Source organism: Echinops telfairi, unplaced genomic scaffold, assembly GCF_000313985.2.
Source record: "Echinops telfairi isolate 266 unplaced genomic scaffold, ASM31398v2 ScPeMD7_7469;HRSCAF=8507_1, whole genome shotgun sequence".
Lineage (NCBI taxonomy): Eukaryota > Metazoa > Chordata > Mammalia > Afrosoricida > Tenrecidae > Echinops > Echinops telfairi.
Window position 1 is genome coordinate 86523971 of NW_022111373.1, and position 19870 is coordinate 86543840.

General features: G+C 37.4%; 1 protein-coding gene across 1 annotated transcript in view; it reads left to right on the plus strand.

Annotated features, from left to right (window-relative positions):
* ADAMTS6 (ADAM metallopeptidase with thrombospondin type 1 motif 6) overlaps positions 1 to 19870 on the plus strand; it is a 311582-nt gene that overhangs the window by 169854 nt on the left and 121858 nt on the right. Inside the window, exon 13 of the mRNA XM_045285404.1 lies at positions 11494 to 11601. Within this exon, the coding sequence (XP_045141339.1) occupies positions 11494 to 11601 (108 nt within the window). The remainder of the gene's footprint in view (positions 1 to 11493; positions 11602 to 19870) is intronic.

Genomic DNA, 19870 nt, shown 5'->3' on the forward strand with positions numbered 1-19870 from the left:
ATAAATGTCTGTTTACGGGTTCTCCAAACATAGCTTATGTTTAATACTATAGTTGTACCCTTGATTTTAGGCAAAAACAGGCTTACTGTTGGAATACCAGAGGGGGTTGTGTCATAACTGAGGTGAGATGAGTGGAGGTGTTTATGCATAGAGTGGAATTCATTGTTTTGATCTTAGCACTGCAAAACCTCAGTACGTTGTCATAGAAATATAGCTGAGCATATAAAAGAAGATCTGACATAATTTTGGAAGCTAAATTACATAATTAATAATAGATAATAAAAGATAGCTAAGTGTTCTATATTGTTTTCTAAATTTTCAAGTGATGAGAAAATTTTCAGTTGATAGAGAAGTACTCCGAAGGATATGTAAGCAAAGCCTAAAGAAATGGAGTTCGATTATCCTGTCAAAAGAAAGTTAAATGTTGGTCTCAAAGCGATATTCAGGCTTTGGAACATTTATGATAGTTTGATTGCTGGTAACAAATTATTCTCAGTCCGTACCAAAAGCATTAAAAACTTTAAAAAACAACATAGTACTTTAAATTTTTACGGTTGGAAGATTGTAGATTAAGTAGTTTGAAGAACTTCAAATTATTAAATATTGGAATGTTACACTGGGAAAAACTGTGGAATAATTTTCCTTGAAGGTTTGAAAGTTATATAAATATTCTACAGTGTGGCTAGATATGAGTTTAAGAGAATAAAATGTATGGAATTCTTTTCTCACTGACATCTTATTTTGAGTATTTAGCAGATATATACATGATAAGAAATTAATTTGGTTCAAAATTTTTCCTTAAATTCCAAGTCATGAATCATAGGCCCATAATTATGTGTATCCATAAAAATTAATAGTTTTTGTCCTGGGCTTGTTTCTTGGGATTTAAGAAAGGAAAAAAACAAAACAAAGCACAGCAATAAAATCCTTTTTTAACCCTTTCCAATTGGTGGATTACTCTGAAACCCAAGTTGCTAGATCAGATATTTTGTTAGATGGGTTTTGTTTTTGCCTTTCTAGAATTTCCTACACTTAAATTAGCCAAGTAACAGGATTAACCTCTCTAAGGCTGAAATAAAGGTGCGCTATCCTCTCTCTTTGGATGGCTACTAGACACCTGGTGGGGGACCACGGGGTCACCATATGCTGGTGTTCAGTTTTCCTTTTGTGTGATAAAATGATAAGTAACCTTTCTACTCATCGATGTTCATTCTTGACCTCTTTGGGCCATGGGAACCTTTATTGCAAGCAGCTGTTGAGAGATGTTACTGATAGGATAATGAGCACAAAGAGAATAAAGGTCCCAAGGTGCCATACGGTTTAGGATTACCCAAGGGCAGAAAATTTGTGCATTTCTCTCCGTATGGTTCTTACATTAAAAACAAATCAAACAGAAAACCCCATCTAGTCATAAAGGCACTAATATTTCCTCACATATTTTTGCCTCCTTACAAAAATTGTAATCATAAAAGATGATTTTGCACTTTTATGATATACCTTCCCCATGTATAAATGGCTTGTTTTAATTTTCCCATGTAAAATGAATGACTTCTTATCCCATTATTTTTGGCCTGTTACAGCTACTTAAAAAAAAATGGAAAGATTGGAAGCAATTGTTCTGATTTCTTTTATTGTTTAGAAAAGGTCTTTGACTATAAAATGATAATTATTCTAATGTGTTTTCATGAACTCTAGTTCATTTCTTTATAAAGTTGTTTTCTGCATATCAGATGTCTTAGCTAGTGTTGCTATAACTGAAATATCACAAGTGGATGACTTTAACTAATAAATATATTTCCTAGCAGTTTCAGAGGCTAGCGGTTTGAATTCTGGGCGCAGGCTCTAGGGGAAGGCTCTGGCTGACAGCTCGGGAGGAGGGTTCTTGCCTCTTCTGCTTTCCGTTTCTGTGAGTTCTTCATGTGACTTAGTGTGTCTTTTCCCTTCCCTGCTTCCAAGCTTGCATGAACTTCAGCTTCCAGAAACCTGAAACCCGAAGAACTAGATCAGTGGTTCTCAACCTGTGGGTCAAACGACCCTTTCACAGGGGTCGCCTGATTCATAACAGTAGCAAAATTGCAGTTATGAAGTAGCAACGAAAATAATTTTATGGTTGGGGGGGGGTCATCACGACATGAGGAACTGAATAAAAGGGTTGCAGGATTAGGAAGGTTGAGAACCACTGAACTAGATGGTGCCTGGCTGCTACTACCAACCTCTCTGAAGGGATATTAGATCTTGGAGAGAGTGAAAGAAAAATGTCGAGTGAAACTCAGCCATAAAAAAGACTAGCCTCACTGGTTTGAAAGAGACTGATGGGACCCTCCAGTCTATGACCCTTGCACACTCTTTAAACTTGGAACTGAACCCACCTCCATGGCTCAACCTTCAGCCAAACAAAAGACAGATCTACCAGGAGAGCAATAATACCAGGGAGTTACACACTCCTCAGAACAAACGGTTATACAAGGTCAAATGGGCGGCTCCAGCGAGAAAGGAATGTGTCTTGTCAAAGACCCAGATTTAGAAAACCCAAAAAAAGACTCTGCTGAGCACATCTTAAATGGGAAGAACTGAAGAAAAAAAATTCAGACCACGAGTTGCAATATTAAAAGAGTCTTTCGGCAAAATATTGAATGCTGCAGGAAGCATCCAACGAGATAGAAAGAATATCCTGTACCAAATGGACCTACTTGACAGTCCACCAGGTCAGGAGGGAGCATATGAGCAAGAACCAATGGTACTGAAGGAAGAAGTTCAAGCTGCACTGAAAGTGTTAGCCAAAAAACAGGATTCCAGGAATTGATGGAATACCAGGTAAAATGTTTCGACAAGTTGATGCAGCACTGGAAGCATGCACTTGGCTATGCCAGGAAATTTGGAAGACAGCTACCTGACTGGAAGAGATCCATATGTGTGCCCATTCCAAAGAAAGGTGACCCAACAGATTGCTCAAATTAGAGAGCAATATCATTAGTATTACATGCAAGTAAAATTTTGCTGAACATCATCTAACAATAGTTGAAAGTGCATTGACAGGGAACTGCCAGTGGTTCAGGCTGGATTCAGACGAGAACGTGGAACAATGGATAGCATTGCTGAAGTCAGATGGATCTGGCTGAAAGCACGGAAAACCAGAAAGATGTTTACTTGTGTGTTATTGACCACGTCAAGACAGTTGACTGTGTGGATCACAGCAAACTATGGATAGCCTAGAGAAGGACTGGAATTCCAGAACTCTACATTGTGCTCATGCAGAACCTGCACATGGACCAAGAGGCAGTCATGAGAACAGAACAAGGGACTACTGCATGGTTTACAATCAAGAAAGGCGTATATCAGGGTTGTATCCTCTCGTCATACTTATTCGATCTGTATGCTGAGCAAATCATCAGAGAAGCCAGATTATATGAAGAAAAAGGTGGCATCAGGATCAGAGGAAGGCTTATTAAGGGGAGGGAAAAAAAGGAAAATGAGCTGATTCCGGAAACCCAAGAGGAAAGCGAATTTTGGGAATAATGAGGGCAACAAATGTATAGATGTGCTTTACACAATTGATCTATGTATTGTGATGAATTGTATGAGCCCCAATAAATTGATTAAAAAAATAAATAAATAAGTGAACATACTATCTTCAAAAAAAAAAACCCAACAACTTGAGATAAGTAGATAACACAAACTTGCTTGCTGAAAATGAGGAGGACTTGAAGCACTTGCTGATGGGGATCAACGACTGCAGCCTTCAATGTGGATTACAACTGAATGTAAAGCAGACCGACGTCCTCACAACTGGGTCAAAAGATAACATCAGGATAAATGGAGAAAGGTTGAACTTGTCTTTGCATTTTGTCTTGCTTGGATCCACAATCAATATTCACAGAAGCATTAGGAGATCGAAGGTTACATTGCAATTGGTGAATCTGCTATACAAGACCAGTTTAAAGTGTTTACAATTGAGGAGATTTCTTTGAGGACTAATATGCACCTGACTAAAACCTTGGTATTTTCAATTGCCTCATATGCATATGGAAATTGGACATTGACTAAAGAAGACTGAAGAAGAATGGATGCATTTGTATTACAGTGTTATCAAATAATGACAGTAGCATGGATTGCCAACAGCGTAACAACTCTCTCTTGGGTAAAGCATGGCCAGAGTGCTCCTTAGAGGCAGAATGGCAAGACTTGGTCTTACATACTTTGGACATTTTGTCCGGAGAGATCAGTCCCTGGAAAAGGACATTGTGTTTGGTAAAGTGAAAGAAGAAATCTCTGGGCAAAATGGATTAAACACAGTGGCAGCAACAGTGGCTCAAACATGAGCCTATTTGTGAGGATGGCACAGGGTTGTGCAGCACTTAGCCTTAATTAGCCAGTGACATTTTCACTCTGACACACGTAAGCAAATGGAAAACGTGCTTGGTTGTGTGAAGATAACTTAAGCGTCGATTTCTGGCAGAGGTGATTCAAATCTAGATTGATTCGATTTGTTATGAAATTTCTAACTCTTTCTGGAGTTTCTGGCAAAATTCCTAAAAGGATTGCGATGATGATGAAATGAGACCACACGAATACTCCTCACGTAAAAGTGGACGATGTGACCTGAAAAAGCCTTAGTTTCTTCCTTTTCTTCCTGCTCAGTGGTCATGGGCATATGCTGGAGCACCACCAGCAACGTGACATGAATTTCATTCTATTTGCCTATTTCTGCCTTTGACCTTGGAAAACTCTTCTTTACATTGAACTAAAATCTGCTCCGAGCTTCTTGTGCCCATTGGTTGAACTGACTTCTCTTCTACATGGACTTGCTTTTTTTTTTCTTCAATCCCTTATAAATTTTGTTTTCTAAAGTCTAGGAAAATAGCTTACATTTAAAATCATAACAAATAATAAAAACATTCAAGTCACCAGGTCCCCTCTCCCCCAAAAAACAACAGAAATACTTTGCAAAATAAAAATTATAGACAAATTAACTATAGTCCAACATGTTTAGTTACAAAGTATATCTTGAGCTAATGAAAAGTTTATGTACTATTGAAGAATTAAGGCACGATAGTGTATAAAGCATAAATATTGTATGTTCATGTGTGAATTGGAACTACTTTCATCACCTTTCCTTTACTAAGCAATCCTTCTAATTGGTTAGAAATTGATATTATGACAGTAGAGATCCCATTTAAAATGTTCATTGCCATGTACCAGAAATAACCATTAGTGGGGACGATTGATATTTTACCTTAAATTCAAGGGCAAGTCCAAAAGCCCAATTTTTCCCTAAACACTTCCCCACAGATGAATTTTAGTGTTACACGGGGGAACTCAAACACACAGGCAATGATTTATTACCATGTTGTTGTTGTTGTTAGGTACTGTCTAGGTATTCCGACTCACAGTCAGCCTGTGTACAGCAAACAAAACCCTGCCTAGTCTTTGCCATCTTTACAGTTTGTTCATATAGCTCTTGAACCTAGTCTTAATAAATCTAAATCATGCTTACCTGAAAGAGAACTATGCACTTTTAGAACTAAGCTTACGGTCAGTAAAAAAAAATGCTTTTTGTTAACTAAACTTCATGTATTTCTTTAGGAAAGTTTATCCACCTACTATGATTGTCAAATATTCTTCAAGAGGTTTTTAAAAAATGTATATGCCTTTGACTTTATTAGAGGTTAGGACTTACCTTAGAATGCTTATTCAGTAACATATGCATGTGCAAATGAAAAGGAAATACTTATCCATCTGCTCATGGAAATTTAACTACTTAGGGTAAGAAAGGTTTTCCTGAAAGTGTTAATTTATTCTCAGTTTCTTTCAGGAATTGACCTTCTTCCTTACCTGGTATGAAATGAAAATTTTCCGAGTGTTTTCCTTTCAAGAGAGTACCCCTATTATGCCCTAAATAAGCTTCCTAATTGGGATATCAAAATATGTCTAATCCAAGTGGAGATTCCAATTGGGAAATCCATTTGCAAACTCTTGAGAGTCTTTGCTTTGCCTCGTTTACTATCTTGGAAGTTATTCCCACAGAAAAATTTCCAACCACATACTTTGGACAGTGATCTATGAAGAGTTAATGCCCTAGCAAATTTGAACCCCCAAGAGTTCACTGGGGTAATAAATTCTGTTCCAAGTGAGAATCTACTTTTCAAAGTGCATCGTTCTTTAAAGAATAAGACAACTCTATCAGAGAGGTCTATTGTGAATCTTGAGGTAAAGGTTTTGAGAGAAAGTGTCTTGAGTATGTGCAGTGTCAGTAGATTTTCAAGGTATATTTAGAAAATATAGGTTCTGTAGTCTGACTGAACATTATAGTTTTCTGATATGTATAAATATTTTCATTTTCAGCCATAGACTTTGCATTGTTTGGTCTATAGTAAACCTTAGGTTCCTTTTCTTCAGTCTAAAGTAATTTTAGACTTAAGATTCTTTTAATCTTAAAATTCTTATGATAAATAGTATATATGGTCCAATATCGCATGATCTAGGACTTGGGATACATAATCTTTTTTATACATTGTTCTAACAATGTTTTACTGTTTTGTGAATACATTTTTTTCTAATAACTTGGAAGAGATATATATTTAATTATTTTATTTTAACTGGAATATATTTTGGGTCCTTATTGCTATTTATTCTAATTCTGACTCCTAGCAACATTACAGGACAGAGCAGAAAGGCCCCAGCAGAGCTGACGGCCACACCTCTCTCACACAGAGCTGTTGGGGGTTAGAATCGTCACTCTGGTTAGCAGCCAATCTCTTGACCATGGTTACCACCAGAATTCCTATATATTTGGTACATGGGACAATATTTGTACAATATATTTGGTACATGTACCAATTTGGTACAATAATTTTTAAGGTTCTAAAATGTCACACCAATGTTTTAATATTATGCTAAAAGTATATATTTAGGATCATACACTTAGGAACTATCTCATCCAGAACAAGGAATTATGTAGTCTAAATAATCTCATAAAAAAATTAAAGCATTGAAAGCAAGCACGCTGTAAAAATTTGGATTATAAGAACAGAAAGACATTGTCTTTGTACATGCTGCTTTCTTCTCTAAAATGTTAGCTCTTTTCCAACTTAGTAGTTTTTCAAGTAGAGTCTAAAATTATTTTCAAGTCTTTTAAATGCCTAATGTAGATTTTATGTCTTCTTCGCTGCCTTGTGAGGCCGCTCAGAAGAGGGGCCTGAAGCTCTCCCTTCAGTTTATGATCCTCTGGGAGGCAGCTCTAGTTGTAGGAATGAATGGTTATCCATTGACTTCAATATGCTCATACACTATTTTGTTTCTAAATTGTGTTTATTTAACATAAGTTTGTGAAATTGTATTTTGGGATTTGAAAAAATCAGTAAAGACTAAAAGCAGGAGTTAAATAAATTGTTTTCTTATTTTCGAGGTTATTATATTTAATTGGAAATATATTCTATATTAAATAATTATTTTTTAAATAAAAAACTTTCAACATCAGTGATGTTTGATAATTGATAGAAAAAGGAAAACTCAGAAAATGTTGAGTATTTTCCTTAGAAGTAAGTACGCTTATTTTTTAATGTCAGTTAAAATACTTCATTCAGGAATAGATTGAACAGCGTGTCTCAGATTCTGATAGGCTAATATGTTAATATGAGATAAAAAAATGAAGACTTTCAGAGTTCTGATATTAGAATAAATGTTACTATTCTCCTATGCTTAGGTCAGATAATTAGAAATCATAGCACAGAAGAGGAGATAGCTACAAACAACATCTGAAACCTATCAGTTAGGTAAATTGTGCAAAGTCGTCTACTTTTGTTCAAAACCAAAATTTTCTTTCATAGATGTGGACAAAATTGATGGACTGTAAATAATATAGCCAGAATAGCTCCAGGTAGTACTTAAACTTCAAAATATAGAAATTTTTATAGTAAATTCCTGCCCCCGAAGATGATTCTTTGTTTCTATTTTGAAATAATCTTTTTATGGATATCATAGTAGGCCCGGATATTGAAGTAGATTAGGGAAGTCATGTACCTGACAATTGTTTGTTAGTAATTTTTAAGTTTGTGCTATTTTATATTTCTGGAAAAAATATACATACATTTACTTCCTACACGGATTTTCTCCCTGCTATCCCAGGAGAAATATGAGACTGTCTCCTCTTGTAAAGATTTATAGCCTTGGAAATCTTAGGGAGCAATTCTACTTTCCCTTATGGGATCTCCAGAAGTCAGACTTACTTGATGGTATCTGTTTTTTGGTTTGTTTGTTTCCTTGTATATTAATGAAATTCCTGTTCACAAATGTAAACCAGATCCTAATCAGTATTCAGAGATTGCTATCATTATGATTCTGACTCATAATGACCCCGTGCACAGCAGAATGCAACAGTGCCTGGCTCTGCACCATCCTCACAATTGCTATATGTGAGCACGTTGTTGCAGCCACCGTGTCCACCCATCTCCGTGAAGGTCTTCCTCGTTTTCTATGGCTTTCCACTTCCCTAAGCAGGGTGACCTTTTTCAGGGACTAGTTCCAGCTTCCCTTGACATCCTCACTTCTAAGAACCATTCTGGCTGCACTTTTCTCTAGGTAGACTTGCTCACTCTTCTTGAAGTCTAAGGTATGTTCAATATTCGTTGCCACCAACATAATTCAGAGGGATAAATTCTGCTTCGATCTTCTGATTCACTGTTGAACTTTTACATCCATATGAGGTGACAGAAAAATACTATGACTTGGGTCAGCCATACATTAGTCTTCAAAATAGCATATTTGCTTTTTATCTCTTTAACTAGTTCTTGTACAGCGGATTTACCCAATACAATACATATTTTGGTTTCTCAACTGCTGCTTCCATGAACAGCCCAGGTGGCACAGTGGGCTAAGCCTTGGGCTGCTAACTGATAGGTCAGGGGTTTGAACCCACTAGCTCTTTCACATAAGACAAAGATATGAGAGCCTGCTTCTGTAAAGTTCTGCAGCCTTAGAAATCCTATGGAGCATTCTACACTACTTCTGAGGAGCGTTTTTGTAGGGTCGCTGTGATTCAGAATCTTAATGGCACTATGTTTTGGATTTGGGGTTTTGAAATTTTTGGCTTCCATGGAGGTCGATTGTTGATCCAAGTAAAATGAAATCCTTGACCACTTCAGTCTTTTCTCCCTTTAGCGTGATGTTCTTTACTGGTCCGGATGTGAGGATTTCTCATGTCTTTACATTGAGATTAATCCAGATGGAAGCTCTTTGATCTTCTTCAGCAAGTGCTTCCAGCTCACTTGGCTTCCAGCACACAGGAGTGTCATTTGCACATTGCAGGTCATTCATGAAGCTTCCTCTAATCCAGATGCCACGTTTTTCTTCATATAGTCTGCTTTCTCTAATTATTTTCTGAGCAAACTATCTGGTATGCTGGAAGTCTGGTGAAAGGATGCGACCTTGACAAACACCTTTCCTGATTTTTAAATGATACAGTATCTCTGTTCAAAGGAATCCCTCTGGGTCTAGTTTACAGGTTCTGCTTGGACACAATTCGGTGTTCTGGAATTCCCATACTTCTCAGTATTAATACCTAGTTTGTTATTATCCACACAGTAGAATGCCTTTGCATAGTTAATAGAGCTCAGGGAAACACATTTCTGGTATTTTCTGTTTTTAGCCAAGATCTATTTAACATCACCAAGGGTATCATTTATTCCATCCCCAAATTCCATGTCCAATTCTGAATCAGGCTTGAGCTTCTGCAATTCCTGTTGATGTGCTGCTGCTCCCAGTTTTTTTTTTTGTAGTGAAATTTCCCTTACATGTGATATTGATGATATTCTTTTATAGTTTCTACATTATGTTGGATCATCTTCCTTTACAATGAGCATGAATATGAATCTCCTCTAGTTAGTGGCCCAGGTATCTGTCTTACAAATTTCTTGGCATCGATGAATGAGTGTTTCCAGTGTTGCATCTGTTAGTGGAAACATTGCCATTGGTATTCTGTCAATTTCAGGGAGCCTCATTTATCACCAATATCTTCAGTTCAGTTTGGACTTCTTCCTTTGATACCATCACTTCTGAAATGCTTGAAAGGTGATCAATTCTCTGATATAACGCCCGCATATTCCTTCTATCTTCTTTTGATGCTTTCCGCATCGTTCAATATTTTGTGCATAGAATCCTCCAATGTTACAACTCAGAGCTCAATGTTTATCTTCAGTTTTGTCAGTTTGGGAAATGTTCTTTCCTTTTGGTTTTTAACTCGAGGTCTTTTTGCACATTTCCAGTGTGTTACTTTGTCTTCTTGAGCCACTCTTTGAGATTGTTTTCTCCAGTTACTTCAGCAACTCTAGCAAGTTCCCGTTTCTTCTTGCCCCCAGTTTGCTCTCTCCACCCCACACCCTGTCTTTTCAATAACCTTTCACTTCATGCACGAGATCCTTGATGTTATTCCACAACTCAGCTAGTCTTCAGTTATTAGTATTCAATGTGGGAAGTTTGATTTTGAAATGGTCTCTAAATCCAGGTGAGTTGTACTCAGGGTCATATTTTGTTCTGATAGACTTATTGTAATTGTCTTCAGCTTCAACTTGAACTTGCATGTGAGCAGTTGATGATCTTTTCTGTAGCTGGCCACTGGCCTTGTTCTGACTGATGGTACTGAGTTTCCCCATTGTCTCATTCCACAGATAATTTCAATTTGATTCCTTTTTATTTTACCTTGTGAAGCCAACGTGTATAGTTACTGTTTACATTGTTGAAAAAAAGTATTTGCAACGAATAAGTCATTGATCTGGCAAAATTGTATCCTGAAGTCTCTGGTATGGTTTGTAGAGCCAAGATCATATTTTCCTACCACCGATCATTCTTTGTTTCCTACTTTTGCATTACAATCACCAGTAATTGTCAACACATATTGATTGCAGAAGTTGAGGAAATTCTTCAACTTATTCATCTTTGGCATTAATTTTTGGTGCATAAACTTACATGATAGCAGTATTAATTGGTCTTCCTTGTAGGCATATAGATATTATCTTATCACTGACAAAAACTGCACTTTAGGATAGAGCTTGAAATGTTCTTTTTGAAGATGAATATGATTCTCTTCCTTTCCAAATGTCATTCCTATCATAGTTGACCATATGAGGGGGGATCAAAAAGTACATAGAAACATTCCATTATCTGTTCATTTCACTTTTTCCGTGACCTTTTTGAAGCTCCTTGTATGTTTGTCTGATTCAAAATGTATTTTACCATTTTGAATTCAAAGGTGAGATAATCATACTTTATTTCCTAAAATAATGACTATGACTAATTTCAAAAATATTTTCAAGTGTATAACCCATCTTCCATATCAACCATCTCCAAAATTATCCTCGATGTGTCAACAACACATCTCTGATGTGTCAGTGAGATTATATGTGAGCCTCTAAAGAAGGACCAGGGGTATATTTTACGGAAGAACTGGTTGTGATTTTAGTCTCCATTTCTGATCAACTTGCTGTTTGCCTTCTTTCCCAGGAAGTGTGTAGAGAGCTCTGGTGCCTCAGCAAAAGCAACCGCTGTGTTACCAACAGTATTCCAGCGGCTGAGGGGACACTGTGTCAAACGGGGAATATTGAAAAGGGGGTAAGTACAAAGATTTTGTAGCTCTTTGGGATGTGGAAAAAATTGATGAAGTTTCATGCTAATATTCAACTAGGAAATCATGTTCATTCATTTAAAATGTACTTAAAAACTGGGAGGGGGGGAAATCTAGCCTTAAGGATCTGTTCATATTGTAGTGTCCGTAAAAATGCATTGTTTGGGAAATGACTGTGAATAACTATCTTCTGGGTTAGTTTCACTCCTCTAGAGGTACGTGTATGAATTGTATTTGTGCAACAAAAGCCAACAACAATCATATAGTCTTGCAACATTGTCTGTTTAATCATGTAATTTACTTTTTCCTGAAAAACAATTCTGAGGAAATAATGTGAGTCCAAATTAGGCTTTGTAAAAATACTTTAAGCCGAGTACACTTTTAAATTGCACTAGGGGGGCATGGACTGTTGCTGTTAGTTTTTATTGGGTCAATTCCGAGTCACGGCTCCCTTATGTGCTACAGGGTGAAACGCGGCTCAGTCAGGGCATCTTCATGATGTGTCTGTTCTACTATTTTGGTAGCCATAATAGAAGAAGAATAAAACAATTCATTGAGCATAGGAATTAGAATGAGTTTTAGTTCACCATTTTAATTTTCAAAAATATAATCAGAATTACTCAAAGAGGTCGGCATGACTGTACATGGTTCCTAAGATCCTCTAGGAATTGCTGGATGTGTACGTTCTGAATGTAGCCTGAACTCACAACAGCAGCTGCTCCTGTCATCTGTTCTGGCTTCTTCCATGCTGGCTGGGCTGCTTCCACAAAGATTACACTGAATTTCAGTTTGCAATCTGATGTTTAAATAAAAGGAACGAAAGCTTTTGGGCAGCTGTCACCGTTTATTAATCCTTGCTGACGGCTTCATTCAGGACCCATGACCTAGTGCCATGTTGATGACTTTTCCATGCTGAGTTTGGAAATGTTGGTAAATTATGCTAAATACACAAATTGATAGGGTCATTTTTAAAGGATTAACGTGGTCTTTTAAAAAAGATATTGTAAGTAGCCAATAAAAATATAAAGACCTTCACACACTACCAAAAGATTCCTTCTATTTTTCTTTTCCACCAAAGTAATAGAAAATATTGAGAACCACATTCTTGGTTTTTATTAATAAACAGTCTAGGTTTACTTTGGAACCAAGAACTCTTGTCAGCAACAAGTAGCAATTTACATCAATTAGGATTTAGAAAGAACACGCAACAGTAAGGGGGAAAGTCACAGCGAGAACCTCTTCTTCTATTTGTCATTGATTGATGATTATTCTAGTCGATGTCGTCTGTAAACTTTGGTTGCTGATCACATCTTTTATTTTACTTTATTTTGTAGCCCCCAAACATAAAAAAATCATTCTTTTAAACACCCCAAGGTCCTCTTGAAAGCATCCTATACCTTATTAAATCAGTTCAAATAAGTGAGCCACACCAGGAATGGCTCTCCAAGAATGCAGAATGGAACCAATCATTTATACGATCCACATATTTACATTTTTTTGTAATTTGTGCTTAAAAGCAAGGTCCCCAAATATTATAGCTTACCATTATGGCCATCGATATGATGAAGGGGATGTGTTGCTTGGAAATGACAAACCGTTTTTGTTATCAAATAATATTAAGCTAATGATATTAAATTTAAATTTACATAAGACAAATAGCTAATGGAGGAAACATTTTTGTACCTAAAACTGTTGCTTCAAATGAAAACGACAGAATTCCAATGTATACACTTGACAGGAATGGAAACGCTCTGGTTAAAGCGCCTCCTGACTACTCCGTTGCCTTTTCCTGGACTTTTGTCAGCTGTTGACGAACCTCTTGGAACAACCTGGGCTCCGTGGAGAACTGTTCAAGAACCTTGGAAGTTGTCATATTTCTGTGCCAAAGGGCCATTTATATGCCAAACATAGTAGTGTAGTATCCTAATGCCAATGTGCTGCACATCACGCTCCAACATCAATCTACAAAGCAAACCGAAGCCATTCTTCCAGAGACAGGGAAGTTGTGTACAGAGTTTTGAGAATAGCCCCCCCAAATCTTAAAAATGATTCAATGAAGGCATGAATGGATGAAGTATTGCCCCAAAGCTCTCCCAAACAAATATAGATTCAGACTTCTGGAAAAGAAAGAAACAGAGTGCCAGGGGGAGACATTCAGAAGATGCTTATTAGTCATTTTGAATGTCTGAGGAGACTTGCAAAGAACTCAGTTTACATTTGTAAGGGACAAAGAAAGAAAGGCGATCTGAAGACTTTTCTTGTACTAGTTGTATCTATCATATTATCTCCTGTATAAATATTATTTTCATGGATTTTAGTAATTTTTCCCTTAAGTGAAAAGCACATTTGATGTTGCCAAATGTAGATCTCTCCCCCCCCTGAAAGCTATATGTCTTTGGAAATTTTGACTCAAATCAAAACAGTTATGCAAATAGCTAGTGACAAAATTAAAATGGAATCTTCAATCAGACTGGTCAACATTGGTCAGTATGTATCCTTGCATCTAAAGGTGGCTGGCATCTCTAATAACCATGATGGTGATGATAATAAGTATTTTAGAAGCACTGTGTGAAACGCTGGTGGTGCTATTGGGTAAGCACTGGGCTGCAAACGGCAAGGTCAGTAGTTCAAACCACTAGCCTCTCGACGGCAAATAGATGATCTGTTCCTGTGAAAGTTTGTAGCTTTAGGAGCACTATATTGGGTCACTGTGATTTGGAATCGACTCGATGGCACTGGTTTGGTTCACTGTGTGCCAGGCCTATGTTGCTAGGCGCTTCAAACCCATTGTCCTGCTTACTATTAGCAAACATCCTCTGAGATGGTTCAGTATTAACTCTGTTTGACAGAAGAGGAAGGGAAGACTGTAGAGCCTAAGATCACAGAGTACTGTCATGGCAGGTCTAGCCCAGGTGTTTCTGATACCAGAGTTGAAATGTTTGCACCACTGTATTGCCTCTGATTTTGTTTTCGCTCAACTGGAGGAAACGTGCAGAGAAAAAACTATTTTCCTTGTCACAAGAGTAAGATGGGTCACTAAGCCTGAATGTGGTGGTGATAATATGTAATGCTACCCTGGAATATTAAATCGATTTTCCACCTAAACTACCACGATGCACCATGGCTAGAACACTTACCTAAGAATATCTGATGATACAGGAATTCTAAAAGGACGAGGTTCCACTTTCACATGAGAATGAGCCTGTTTCCTTATAAGTCAGAGAGACTGTGAGAATGGTCTGGAGACGTAGCTCAGAGAGGGTTTTGGTTTGTTCGTGTTTCCCCAAAGGAAAGGCACAATGTAATCACTTGAGCAACATCATGAGTATTTGCAAACCTTCGATGAGGGTGGGCAGGAAACCCATTGCCAGACTGTCTCAGCTGGAAGTCCTGAGCACCTCAGACACGTAGTATGAGTTCGTGTGTTTCAGAAATATGAATGGAATACCCATGACCTTGATCTGTTGGGTTTTAAAAGTCCTTTCCTCAGAAAGAAGAAAGAACCTATATTTGGACTAGCTAGCAGGATAAAACTGAAGCTGCTCATTGTTTTCTGCATACATTTTTAAAGAAGGAGCGAAAGGAAGGAAGAAAAAAGGGAGGAGAGGAGGGAATGGAGAGAAGGAAGGGCTGCTGATCCGGTGATAGCACAGGCGTATTCAGACGACTGGATCTATGATGATCTCGTCAAACTCTGGCTGTAAAAGATATGGGATCCCTGCCCGGGGACGCAGTTCCACAAATGTTCCATGTAAGTATGGGAACTCTTCCATGCACATTTAGCAGATGGAGTAAGAAATATGGCCAAAAAATTAAAAACTGATCTTTGCGTGAGTCCTGGGGGGGTCTGACATCGCTGTTACAGCCATTGGATGCTTGCCTGAATAAGCCATTCACGGACAGAATAAGAACCATATGGTCTGAATGGGTGTGCTCAGGGACAGTAGCATTAACCTAAGAAGGAAATTTGATGAGCCCGCACGGTGCGCCGGTACTGCACGTCCATGGGTCAGACTCCTACAAATCAATCAATGTCCTTTTCATAGCCAAAGAACTCTCTTCGGATATGGCATCAGCAGTGGCCCATTAGACATAAATCTGACAGGTGCCATATTTGAGAAACTAGTAAACAAGGGTTTAGTTTGAACAGACTCCAGTAGTAGTGTTGGCATTGTTACTGAGCAGGATGTCAAGGACAATCAGAACTCAATCCTTGCTAGCCCTGGAGGTGACCACAAAGGAGGCTTTAATACTGTTTCAGTTGTCAAGAGATTGATTTCATGTTTCTGCAAGACCCATGTAGAGATGTAGCCCAGCCTTTGGACTCAAACCTAAGTGACATTGATTCCTAACATCTCTGCATGGAAAATATAGAACTGCATTAGAAAAGGATTATCTTATGCCCTTCTACAGCACTGAGTAGATAATAGGACATTTGTAGTCTTATATCTTAATTCATTTAGGGTAGAATATAATATGTTTTGACTGAGTCTCGAGCTATGAACACAGGAAATGAAGAAAGAATAGCTCTTTCAATTGCTCTAGAAATTTAAATGGTATGGGATGACAAATTCTGATTTAAAACTTGGCCTGAAATATAGCCACAGCATTCCTGCACCTGCATAGCAGAAAGATAAAGCTTTTAATAGCTTTGTGCTCCAACCCTCAGCTCCTCTGACTTGGGAAGAATGTTCTGTATTGAATCACCAATATCACTTCCGTTAGAATTTTAGAATTTCCTTAGGGGTCTCTCATTCCAGGTGTTGGCTGGACCCAATGCTGGCTGCCATACAAGATCCACCATAATTACATCCTAAAATGGTCTAGCTGAAAAAATATTTTTAAATGATTTTCCTTAAAAATACTGTATCTACTTAGCATGAAATATTCCTTTTTGGAATTCTGATAAAGTCGCAAAGTTAGATTGCTTGGTTTATGTCTTTCTTGGAGAAAATTCTCCATTGGTTAGTAGATCATGAGATTCAGCCATCTAATAAAAAGACATGTTAAGTAACAAATATTGCTTCTTTGTAAACATTTTAAAAACTTTTAAAATAGTGCTTAACACCTATGGACTTAATTTATAAGGACTATAAAAAGCAAGAATGAATGCTATGAGATTTTATTCTTTTATAGTAGAATATGAATTGTTTTATTTTTTCATTCTTTCTGAATTAGCAAAAGGAAGGCCACATTTATCTAAATAATTTTAGTTGAATTTAAAATGTTGTGGTTTACAACAATCTGAATGATGACTAAATTGAATGTAAGCTTTGAAAATAAAGATTAAAACCGGATTTGAATCCAATATTTAACTTTCCCACTTTAATAGAGCTTTTATAGATTTGGTAACCTCAGCTATAAAAAAGGGTAAAGCGCTTTACACAATTGATGTATGTATGGATTGTGATAAGAGTTGAATGAGCCCCATATAAAATGATTAAAAAAAAACTTCATGGAGACTGCAATAAGTAAAGTCGCTTCAGCTAACTTCATTAAGAAAAATAAATTGGGCTACAAAAAGAAAAAAGAAAAAAAAAGGTAAAATTAGAAGATATATCATTCCAAATTCTCATATTTATGTATTTGTCAAATTTATATACTTCGTGTTGCTTTATTTGGTGTAATCAAACTATTGGACCTAGTACTTATTCATATTTAAAATCTTACATATTGGTTAATGCAGTCTTCTAGAAAGTTAGTTCAAATCATGTGATCTATCTGAAAATGTATGGGGACTTCTGAAATAAAAAATTAACCTATATAAGTTTATCCTCTTAACATTTGCTATTACATCAAGATAACTTCTGCTAGAATTAAGAAGTAGGTGTAGCATGATTTTCAAGAAGTTTCCTATGCTAAATAGGCAAGAGAGGTTGTAGGAAATATGCACGCCTGTGTCCAAATAAGATATGGTAGTAGCTATTTCTACATACATATTTTTCTTTTTTTTAAATGTTTTATTGGCACTTTGTCCACATACACAATTCAGTAGTTCAGCCATACCAAGGAGAGTTGCACAATCTTTTTTATTTTTAATACTTTTATTGGGGGCTCTTACTTCTCTTATCACAATCCATACATTCCTGCAGTGTGTCAAGCACACTTGCACATATGCCACCATCATCATTTTCAAAGCATTCTCTTCCCACTTGAGCCCCTGATATCAGCTCCCCATTTCTTCCCCCTCCCCTGCCCACCCTCCCTCATGAACCCTTGATAAGTTATAGATTAATTTTTCCATATTTACATCGTCCTCCATCGTCCCTCACCCACTTTTCTGTTATTCATCCCCCTGGGAGGGAGTTCTAGATTGATCTTTGTGATCGATTCCTGCTTTCTCCCCCCACCCTCCCCTAATCCTCTTGGTATCACTACTCTCTTTGTTGTCCCTGAGGGGTCTACATACATATTTTTCAATGCTGCATGGATACTAGTATATAAGGTGACTTCAAACAGCTCAGGAAAAACTTCCATTATATATATATATTTTTTTTTAATTAAAAATTTTTTTTACTTCCATTATATTTTAATGAAATTTTTCCACAAAGTTTTTGAAGTCCCCTCATATAGGAGCCCAGGTGGTATAGTAGTTATGCATTTGGCTGTTCTTGGCATGCTTGGCTGTTCGAAACCACCAGAAGTTTTGTGGGAGAGAGGCTGGGATTGCTACTCCCTGGCACAGGCACACTCTCAGAAACCCACAGCATTGACTCAATGGCAGTGAGTTTGGCTTTGGAAGACAAAGCTGTAATAAACTATATAGGCATTGTGACTGAACCCTGGGACTTGAAGGACCAAAATACAGGACATAAAGATAATGGTTTATTTCCTAGTTTGGTGAGTTGCATCTTGGGTATTCAAAGCTTATAAGCAGCCATTTAAGAACCAATGATTGATCTCTTCCTACCTGGAGATAAGGAGAATAAAAAGGAAGGAGGAGGAGGAGGAGAAGCAAGAGGAGGAGGAGGAGGAGAAGAATAATCAAGAAAGCAATTAATTCAAAGGACTAATGACTTAACTTGAACCACAGCCTTTAATATGAGAGTAGAAGACTAAATGGTACCTGGCTACCACAGCCAACCACTCTCACCAAACTCAAAGTAGAAGGAACCAGTAAGAATGGGTCAAAAAATGTGGCACAAAACTGAACGTTTAAAAAAAGGCCAGATTTATTGATTTGAAAGAGGCAATGCGAAGGCATTCAGTTGTGTGGATCATAACCAACTCTGGAACCTTGAGAAGAAAGGGAGTCTCAGAATCCTACATTGCACTCATGTGGAACCTGTACATGGGTCTAGAGGCAGTTGTGCAAACAAAACAAAGGAATAATGCTTGGCTTAAAATCAGGCAAGATGTACATCAAGGTTGTATCCTCTCATTGTATTTATCCAATCTGGATGCTGAGCAAATAATCAGAGAAGCTGGATTATGGGAATAAGACTGGGGCATCAGAATTGGAGGAAGGTTTAACCATCTGAGAAGATGCAGATGACACAACCTTGCCTTCTGAGAGTGAGGGGGCCCTGCAGCATTTGTTGATGAAGATAAGGATTTCAGCCTTCAGTCTGTATTATCACTCTGTATAGAAGACCGAAATTCTCCCAATTGGATCCACAGATAACATCATGATAAGCTGAGAAAAGACTGAAGTTGGCAGGGTCATCTTGTTGGACCTACAGTCAATGTTTGTCGAAGCAACAATCAAGAGATCAAACGATGTCCTGGATTTGGTAAATCTGCTGCATAAAACCTCTTTAAAGTTTTGAAAAACAAGGATGCTACTTTAAGGACTAAGGTGTGCCTGTCCCAAGCCGATGTGTATTCAATCGCCTCACATGCACGTGAAAGTTGGACATTGAATAGGAAGACTGAAAACCTGACGCATTTGAATTGTGGCGCTGGCAAGGAATATCAAAATTAGCATGGACTGTCAAACGAACAAACTAATCTGTCTTGGAAAACACTATAGCCAGAATTCTCCTTAGAGGCAAGGATGATGAGACTTGTCTCAAACATGTATAAAAATATGATTAAATACTTTGAAACCCACATTATTCAGGAATCATGTGACCTGCACAAATACTTTTTTCCCCCTGAAAAAGGCAAAGAATGAAATACTTTCTCCAGAAATACTAGGTAGAGTCAAGGAAGTTTGAAATAACATATACTTGCAGTTAATTTTTTTTAATCTCTAGAGTTATTTTGTTTTACGCTACAAAAACAATCCGTTGAAGTCTATTGGAATATTCTTTA